Consider the following 10217-nt stretch of genomic DNA (forward strand, 5'->3'; position numbering starts at 1 on the left):
TACTCAACACCTACATTTTTTAGTCAGCATTAAAAAAAGAAATTACAAACATGAAAATATGCTGCTACACGTATTTATGATGGTTTTCGAAGAATGGGTTTTAATATTTTTTTTTTAATTTAAGAAACGTCAGTATTTGATTTAGTTTTAAAGATATTGGTTTCAAATTAATTTGGAAGAATTTAACCCTATAGCATATAGGCTTCACAAGAGTGAAAATTAGTTAGTATTTTAACCAAAGAATAGAACCACAATGAAAAACATACTTGCCCCATTAGCATGCATATAACGGAGCAACCAGCCCCTTCAACATCTCTCATAATGTGTTTTACGTTGTTGAAAGCTAGATCCACATGAGGTGTGTAATGCATAGCTAAAAAAACGTCAGTCACTATCTGAATGACTAAACAAATACCAGCTAACTTTATTTGTAGGGGTGTTCACGGTTTGGTTTGATCGGTTTTTAATTAAAACCAAAACCAAATCAATTTAATCGATTTTTAAAATTTTAAAACCAAAACCAAATCAAAATAAATACAAACCATCGGTTTGATTGTTATTGGTTTGGTTTGGTTTGGTTCGATTTTTCGGTTCTTAGTAAGCTAATAATAAGTCGATAATAGTGAAACAACACTATACAGTAATCTGAAAATAATTTGCTAAATTTATGCTTTTTGTATATTTCTTCGGGAACTGAAAGTTTATTTACCTCTTTATATGAAAAGAATGAACAAAAAAACAAACTAGATATTTGCTTTCTCAAGCTTTAGCCACTGTAGTCCTGCAATTTGAGTTTGCTTTCTTTACTCTTACGGTAGGATTTTTTTTAACTCTTCTGTTAGGCAAAAGTATGTGCGGAGGGTTAGAGAATTAAAATCTCTTAAGGAAAAGAAAATTAGTCGATTCCTATTGTTTTGGGCTTAGACAATCTTTTAAGATATAAGTAGGATAAATCAAAATTCAAAATAACAATTAAATTGCATAAAATATTAGAAAATGATATTATATTGCATATAAATAATTATTAAATTTTGTATATAATTAATCAGTTTGGTTTGGTTTATTTTTCGGGTTTTTATAATAGAACCAAAACCAAACCAAATATTATCGGTTTTTAAAATTTAAAACCAAAACCAATCCAAATCAAAAAAAATATCGGTTTACTTAATCGGTTTTGTTTGGTTTTCGGTTTGGATCGGTTTTCCGTCAAACCGTGAACAACCCTACTTATTTGCTACTCCACTAAATATTTTACAATATTACAAAAAGATTGCTAAAAAATCTTTACGGTAAAAAGAAATAGATTTGGTCCTAAATCCTGATACATACCGTATAGAAATGCTATGACTTGCGTGGTTAAACTTGGTCCTTCGTATTTTTATAGGATTTTAAGCTAATATTTCCAGGTCTTGATGTACCTTAGCTTATTAGGTTGAGAGATATATGAGCCCTTTATCTTGCTCTAATTGTATTCAAGAGCAAAAGACTTTTCGCAATTGCTGCATTTTTATCTGATTTTTCAGCCACCAATTAGTGCTGATACATAAAAAAGGACAATATTTGTGACTAAATTTTGCGCATCATATTGTTGACCTTTTATAACAAAAGTAAGCTTCCTTTCATGGTTTTACTAATTCTTGAGATCTTCATAAAATTGGTACTAACGGCTACTAACTCTGGAAAATCTGTGAACGATTATCGTCGTTAAACACCATAATGAAAAATAAAATTGTTTTAATGTTTTCAAGTTAATCGAGGATTAGTTGTTTTTTTTTAAAAAAAAATAAAAGGTAAAAAAGGTTACGGTCAAATTTCTTTTAAGTTTTGTTGGTTTCTCCTTTGGCGCTCTTGATTTCTCTCTTGCAAGAGAATTAGAATTGCGCTTTCCCGAGCTCAAGGTTACCTCATTCCGAGAAGTTATTCTTTTTGATTTATTTTTTGCAACAAAAATAACATGTTGTTTCAAGTTTTAGAAAAGCTTGAAAAAAAAAGTTTATAATAAAGACTTTCGCCAAAACTGTTTTCAGCTTAACTAATTTGAACAAACGCCATATTTTACTAGTAGTGTATTATTCCTACTTATACATCTTATACAGGCATCAGGTTCTTATCATATTCTTCTCATCTCATTCTCCGGTATCAATTTCTTCAAATTGAGAAGAATATACATTGAATGGTAAGATTCAACAATAAACCTAATATTGCTGCTTTAGAGTTTGGATTTTATTTCTTTCATTTTCAGTAAAAAGAGTAAAGAGTGACTGAAAAAGGGAAGGTACCTGGATGTTGCTTAGCTTAGAGGTCACCAAGGAATGAGTATGGCAGAGATGCATGTTTGCTATTTTCAGAATGCTTTATCTTTACATAAATAATTCAATAAATAAATAAATAATATTTAGATATTTTCTCTTTTTATCAAAAATAAATAAATATTCCACTGGAGTAGGGTCCTAACGGCACGTGACAGAGGTGGAGAGTGTGTCAGCTCGCCATGTGAGTGAGCTTTGCTGCTGGGTGCATATCAAAAGCCATAACTGACGGTGGTCAATGCCACGTGGCGTATAATTAAGGGTGGCTTTTCTTTTTCATTTTTCCGTTTTTTCCTTCTTTTCTCATTTACCTTTTCTTTTTTCTTGTGCTTCTTAGCTTAAGCATCCAGCAACGTGAGAGCACGTGGCGCGTCCTGTCACGTGACATTCTAATTTTAATCCACCCACCCATGCACCACTTAGGCTCCTCTTTACTCTCTTTGACGCATAAGTCATGTTGAAATAATAACCAGCGATATATAATATTTTATATTTAGCTAACGAATATAAATATTTGTGACCGGCTAAATGTATTGCTTGCCCTTATTTAGATGCTCCTCTTACTTTGCTACATATTATATAAAACAAAATAGTAATACGGAAATGATATGATTCATGAATATGGAATTGGATATATAATTGGTTGTTATGATTAGAAAAAAATTAAATATAAACTCACTAATTTTTAAGAGATATAACTTACTAATTGCCACTAAAAAGTTCGAGAGTTCTAGTTACCAAATTAAGATTTTAATAATTAACACAATACAACGATTAGGTTAAAATGATAATATATATATATATATATATATATATATATATATATATATATATATATATATATATATATATATATAAGAGGGCAATAAGAAAGTGAGGTGGCACCTCTCTTAAGCCAAGAAACATATTTATCTTTTTTCTCATTTTTTTTTTGAGTTTTTCATTATTTTTTTCATTCATCTTATATTAAAAATCATATGTTCATAAGTCGCACCACTTTATTTTCATAACCTATACTTTTAATAATCATAATCAGTGGCGAAGCTAGAAAATATTACAAGGGTGTTCAAACTTGAACAAGAAAAAAAAATTCTCAACAAGTAGGTGCATCGAAAAATTTAAATCAAACAACGTGATATCGAGCTAAATTATAAAAATACAGGTAATAGTACAAACAATTGGATAAATCCAAACTAATATAAAGAAGCGTCGAAAAGAGATTCTACTTATTACAATTGTACTCGACGACGCTTCATCTCTTGAAATGTTTTTATAATAGACTCATTAGAAACAATACTAAATACTTCTCTTTCTACATAAGGCACTATGCAACCGCCTAAAAAGTCATCATCCATTCGATTCCGCAAGTCATTTTTGATAAACTTCATTGCTGAGAAAGCTTTTTCAACAGTTGCAGTGGCAACAGGCAGAAGCAACGCAAGTTTCACTAAGAGGAATACAAGAGGATAAACTAAATGCTTCTTTGTCTTAACTAATTTTTTTGAAAGTTTAGAAAGCCCATTTAGATCGGAGAACCTTTCATCAAAATCACGAACATCAATAATATAACTCGCAAGCTGATTCTCAAGAGTACTCATTGTAAATTCATCAAAGTCATCAGGATACAATTCAGCCATCTTCATTATTTTTCTGATATCAAAACTTGAAAATGAGTCAATTGGATTCAAGCGAGCAACTCCATGAAGCAAATCCGTCGTCGCTTCATCAAAACGATCATTAAGTTCTTGAAGTTGCCAATCAAGAACTTTACAAAACACATCAACACGATAATGATGAAAGACAGTATGATCAGCATGTTTTCGTCGTGATCTTCCAGAGTTAACATATAGATCATCAAAATTAGGCACCAAAATATCATGCTTGATACAAAATGTAGATACTTTATCAACAAATAAATTCCATTCATCATCCCTCCTTAAAGTTTGCAATCTTTTCTTTGCTACTTGAACTAGTACCATGGCATTTGCAATATCTTGCTCTTTTCTTTGTAAGGATACATTCAACTCATTTGTGATTCCCAAAATATCTGTCATTAAATGCAACAAGAAAGCAACCTTGTATGTTTGACAAGCTTCGAGATACCCTGATGCCTTAGCTCTATCATCTAACATACTTGCATCTTCAACAAGAGTATCAAGAACATCAACAATAGAGCCAAACATACGAATAAAGTTTCCAAATGACTTGAAGTGGGATCCCCAACGAGTATCACCGGCTCTAACAAGACCAAGTTTTTGATTCAAGCCTCTACCTGTTTTTAGTTCACCCATATCTAATGCCTCTTGGAGTTTTTCGTTTTGGGAATCTCAAAATTCATCCACACGTTTAAAAGATGCTCCCAACACATTCAAAATATTTGAAACCAATAATACAAGTTCACCTACTTGAACACACTTCTTAGAAATCGCAACAAAAGTCAATTGAAGTTGGTGTGCAAAACAATGAATAGAATGAGCCGATCTACTTTCTTGTTTAATCAACTTTTTAAGACCTTTAATATAACCTTGCATATTGCTTGCCCCATCATAACATTGTCCACGTATAGAAGATAAACTTAAAGAATGATGAACAAGTACATCGACAATTGCTTTCTTTAGAGATAAAGCACTAGTATCTCGAACATGAACAATGCCAATAAATCTCTCCATCACACTTCCTTTTTTATCGATATACCGTAAAATAATAGACATTTTCTCTTTGCGTGACACGTCTAAAGACTCATCAACTAATAAAGCAAAGTAGTCACCATTTAGATCCTCTATTATAGCCTTAATAGTTTCTATCTTACATGCGGTCACAATTTCTTTTTGAATATCTGAAGAAGTCATCTTATTATTTTTTGGAGCACGTTTCAACACAAAGGGTTTAATCTTATCACATTTATCAGCATACCATGAAAGAATTTCAATAAAATTACCCTTGTTCAATGACGTTTCACTTTTTGATCATGACCGCGAAATGCAAATCCTTGATTCAAGAGAATCCTTACCACATCAACTGAAGCATTTAAGCGAACCCAATACTCACTCTTAGTTTGATCAGAATGTTTCTCAAATGCAGCAGCAATAGATTGTTTTTGCCGCATTAGATCGTCACAATTTCTATTTGCTTTATTGTGAATACTATTTGGCAAACCAACATGCTTCTTAAAACATTCTTTTCTATTCCAATTCCTAAACCCTTTACTCGAAAAAACATCACCACCACCTTAATGAATACTTTCTCCCTTAAATAAATAACAAGGTAAATAATATGCAGCATCGGTACTAACACTATACTCCAACCAATTAAATTCATCAAACCATATAGGATTAAAACGACACTTAAATCCAGAAAAGTCAGATTGAGGGAAGTCATGATACCGAGGTTGGCAAGGACCACCTTGAATGTATGCCCTCCTTATTTCATCGCAATGGTTTGGATGATACTCCAATATTGGAGTTCTTTCAGCTGGATCGGACTGTGGAACAATTGTATCAATTACTTCTCTGTTAGATTGATTTTGAGAAGCCGAAGTTATTTTTGGTACTTTGTTGTAAAATTTCAACAAGTTCATTGCAACTTCAATTCCTGAATGTATAAAGTAGTTAAAACATATTACTCCTCAATAATTAAATAAACAAAAGGAACATCAACAGTTTGTGTTTGAACTTACAAGTTACAACAAGCAATATACATAAATGCTAACTAATTACTCACGGTGTACTGTCCCAAAATGGCAAAAATATTTATCATATAAAAAATCAGAGAAATTTAACACAACTGAAACTTTGAAGCAAAAAAGAAAAAGAAAGACGAGAGATTCGAAGTTCGAACCAGTTCAATGGTGGAATGGAGTATTCGGATTTCGGACAGTCGGAGACTCGGAGTAACACCGGCGAAGACGGAGAGCAGCAAGAACTTTCAAAAGTAAAAGTTCGTTGGCAGAGAAATCGAAGAAGATGGAGATTTTGGTCTACCTAGGTTTCGGGGAAGATGGAGATGGAGATTTTGGTCTACCTAGATTTTGGCAGAGTAATCTAAGAAGATGAAAATCGGTGATGATGGAGAGCAGCAAGAACTTTGATGGATTGATTTTGACTTTTAGGGATTAGATTTGTTTATTCCTAATTTTTGTTTTATACAGATTTGTTTATTCATGATTTTATATTATAAAGTAATTCAAACAAAGAAAATGACGTCGTTTAGTCTGCTTATCTAGTTGTCTTTAAAAAGAATTATACTGCAACAAAAATTTGTGGAGCGAGGTGTTCGAACTTACGCCTCTAAGGCATTTTGAACGCCCTTTACCTCTGGGCTATGCCTCTTCATTGTTACAAGGGTGTTCAATATGTATTACATATATATAAATTCTAATATTTTACTATATACCCGGTATTATTTTTCGACAAAGGGTGGTCAGTTGACCACCCTTGCTACACTGTACCTTCGCCCCTGATCATAATAACTCTCATGCCTTTATATCCATAACCCCTCAAATGTTTAATTTATAAGTTTATGACAATTTATTGTAGTATTCCTCCATATGTACCTATATTATAAGGACCTCTATACAAGAACAAATATCATGTTTTGAACAAAGATATTGACGATCATCCGTGCTTCTTCTTTTGAATGATAATAATGTGATTTTTCCGTTACTAAATTTTTTTGGATGAATCAAACTTATTTTGACACCTCACTCATGCCTATAGAAGTATTCTACTTAACATTGCTGATTATCACGGCTTGACTGGTGATATAGTTGAAAACTTGAAAGACATTTTTTGAATTATGAATCATCCAAAGGTAACAGTTTACTCCATTCTATATAATAGGCCGAGTATTAGATATGTTTAACATTTATTTGAGGAACCCTTATATGTTTTATGCAGATCATTAAGAATGATATTGGATAGTTTGAAGAAAATTATAGAAGATTCGAGTAAAAGAGAAAAGATTTGATTGATTTATACAAGAAGTTTAAGAGTGAAATAAAGAGGTAGGAGCACAAGGACGCTTCAAATTATCTCTTTCGCCTAATTGACATTCTTTCTATGTACTCTTTTGCTCCATAATTTACTTTAAGCCCAAGTTAGATTCACACAACCACAAAGTTATTCTAAATGAGGTTATAGTTGCAAGTAGAGTTTAGCTGACGCTTCTTATTCAAATTCTTTGTTTTTAACGTTGCCAATCATATATTAATATTTTATGGAGATCCAACTTATGCAGATACATTATCAGATTTTAGGACAACTTAAAAAAATACAGTTCCTCTATGATGTCATTACAACTACAAGTGGGGGGATATATGTGTATATTTAACTAATTATATGACTATCGACATACATTAGATATCTGTTTATTGCATCAAAATTTTATAATTATTTTATTTTAGTAATAGTATTTGCTGGGTCTCGGACAAAGTCCTTCCATCTCATCAATTTTGATCCTTCTTCACCAAAAATTGATTTACTTTTTATAATTTAATTTTGTAGTATATAATTTTGAAATAAGTGCACTGAAATTTTATATCGGCCAAGATTGTTTTACTATTTGTGCTTAGTCTTCTCATAGAAATATTAAATGGACAGGATTATTTTGATTCCCAACATAAAAATTTGTAACTTACACAACTTTTAGTCGAAACTAATTAAAGAAACATAAGAGAGAGAGAAAGAGAGAGACAACGTTCCATGGTGTGTAACGTCCATATAGATATATTTGGTTCAAGGGTTTGCTCAAAGGGATATATTAAAAGATCAAGAAGTACATATAGTGAAAAATACCATCATAAAACAGCTAGAGTAAAATAAGTTTTACTTTTACAATTCGACTTAGTAACAATTTGAGCTCACAAAAGGAGAAATTAAGTATTAGACTTAGAGGGTGTTTGGATGGGCTTTTAAGCTGGTCAAATCAGCTTTTAAAGTTTTTTTATAGTTTTTTTCAGTGTTTGACAAAGTCAAAAAGTGCTTAAAATAAGTTAAAAATTGCTTAAAACAAACTAAAAGCAAGAAGATGGGCAATCCCAACTTATTGTTTTTTGGCTTAAAAACTATTTCTGCTGAAAAACCACTTTTTTTAAGCCAATCCAAACGAACTCTTAGTGTTAGCATCTGTACAAATCAACTAGGATCAAAAGTGAAGGATCCCTTCTTCACACGAATCCTAAAGTTCGGATACCCCGTTTCATGTATTCGTTCTTCAAAGTGTACGTGTAGTAATATCCCTAAGGTTTCATATTAACTTTTAATTTGTGCACTGCAAATGATTTCTATTAGACTAAACATCATCTCCTCCCATAAATAACTTTTTCTTAATGTAGTGCAATAAAATATTATTAAAGAGGGAATATTAGAAAATAAATAGGAAAAAACAAAATAATAAAATGTAAAGAAAAGAGGAATTGCCAAGTTTCATGTGTACTGCTGATGGATGAATATTTATTTGTTTTTTTATTTCTTTGGTCTTTTTTACTATTATTTTACATATTTTCCTCTTTTTTCAAATATTGAGAAACTTTCGAAAAATATTTTATAAACTAAAACTCAAATATGCATATATTAAATTTACTATTATATTTTATAATCGCGCGAGACGCGGACAAATTCACTAGTTCATGATAAACTTGGGGTTATATGCAGTTACATGTTGCATATCTTTTCTATACTCTAGTAACGGGGATATGCTTAATATATTATGTATGCTAACTGCTAACATCGTGTGAGACCATTAATTATGGTTAGTGAGTGATTTCATGGAATCTTTCTTAGATTCTTAAAGAAGTAGGTAGTCAAATGTGAGACCACACGATGAGTTTCTAAAGTTTTTTAGGTTAGGGTGCATTGCTACTTTAGGAATATTTGTATTGAGAAAAAAGTGGTATAATTAAGTATTTGTTATGAAATATAATTCAAAGTAGCAATATGGAACAAGGAAATAAAAGCAATTTAGTAAAACATGAACAAGAAATGAAGATAGAGAGAAGGAAGAGATTTTTTTTCTTTAATTGTGTGTGTTTTCCTATCTATTACAAGGCCTTTATATAGGCATGAAAAATGAAGAAAATATGTCATGGAATATGTCATTGAACATAGAAAATATGTCATTGAATATGTCATTAAGCATTTGACATGAAGATCACGGAGGAAGAGTAGACATCCACCATAATATGATATTTATCATAACACTCCCCCTTGGATGTCCATAAATAATGTGCCTCGTTAAAACCTTATTAGAAAAAAACCTTATGGGAAAAAAATCCTAATGAAGGAAAAAGAGTACATATATTTAGAAATACGCCTTTTGGTTGCCTCGTTAAAAACCTTGCAAGGAAAACCCGGTAGGACAAAACCTTGTAAGGAAAAAAGAGTACACCGCATATTAACTCCCCCTGATGAGAGCATCAGTTCACATCCTTCAGCCTTCACATCCCAATCTTGTACACCAGTTTCTTGAAGGTTGCCGTCAGTAGAGATTTGGTGAACAAATCAACCATATTATCACTTGAACGAATCTGTTGCACATTGATATCACCATTCTTTTGAAGATCATGTGTGAAAAATAACTTTGGTAAAATGTGCTTTGTCTTATATCCTTTTATGAATCATCCCTTTAATTGGGCCATGCATGGTGCATTGTCTTCATACAAAATTATGGGTAGTTTGTCACACTTCAAACCACATTTTGTCTCGGATAAGATATATTATAGACCTCAACCAAATACATTCTCGACTTGCTTCATGAATAGAAATTATCTCAGCATGATTAGAAGAAGTAGCCACGATTGATTGCTTAGTCGATCGCCAAGATATGACAGTGCCTCCAAATGTAAACACATAGCATGTTTGAGATCAAACCTTGTGTGTGTCAGATAAATACTCTACATCGGCATAACCAACA

General features: G+C 31.8%; 2 protein-coding genes across 2 annotated transcripts; both read right to left on the bottom strand.

Moving 5' to 3' along the window:
- Nucleotides 1-3538: 3538 nt before the first annotated feature.
- Nucleotides 3539-4600, bottom strand: LOC104214805 (uncharacterized). The gene has a single exon (XM_009764519.2). The coding sequence runs from the start codon at nucleotides 4598-4600 to the stop codon at nucleotides 3539-3541; it is 1062 nt and encodes a 353-aa protein (XP_009762821.1).
- A 36-nt stretch (nucleotides 4601-4636) lies between these two features.
- Nucleotides 4637-5415, bottom strand: LOC104214806 (uncharacterized). The gene is made up of 2 exons (XM_070154812.1): nucleotides 5320-5415; nucleotides 4637-5200 (listed from the first exon to the last, which is right to left on the bottom strand). The coding sequence occupies exons 1-2, from the start codon at nucleotides 5413-5415 to the stop codon at nucleotides 4637-4639; spliced, it is 660 nt and encodes a 219-aa protein (XP_070010913.1).
- Between the last annotated feature and the right edge of the window lie 4802 nt (nucleotides 5416-10217).

Source organism: Nicotiana sylvestris, chromosome 8 (genome assembly GCF_000393655.2).
Source record: "Nicotiana sylvestris chromosome 8, ASM39365v2, whole genome shotgun sequence".
Classification (NCBI taxonomy): Eukaryota; Viridiplantae; Streptophyta; class Magnoliopsida; order Solanales; family Solanaceae; genus Nicotiana; species Nicotiana sylvestris.

Bases quoted from the DNA above. Each gene is read 5' to 3' on its own strand.
- LOC104214805 (XM_009764519.2), bottom strand. From the start codon at position 4,600: ATGGGTGAACTAAAAACAGGTAGAGGCTTGAATCAAAAACTTGGTCTT.
- LOC104214806 (XM_070154812.1), bottom strand. From the start codon at position 5,415: ATGCGGCAAAAACAATCTATTGCTGCTGCATTTGAGAAACATTCTGAT. The intron at 5,201-5,319 runs GTAAGGATTCTC...AAATGTGATAAG, and splicing joins TAAATGCTTCAGTTGATGTG to ATTAAACCCTTTGTGTTGAA.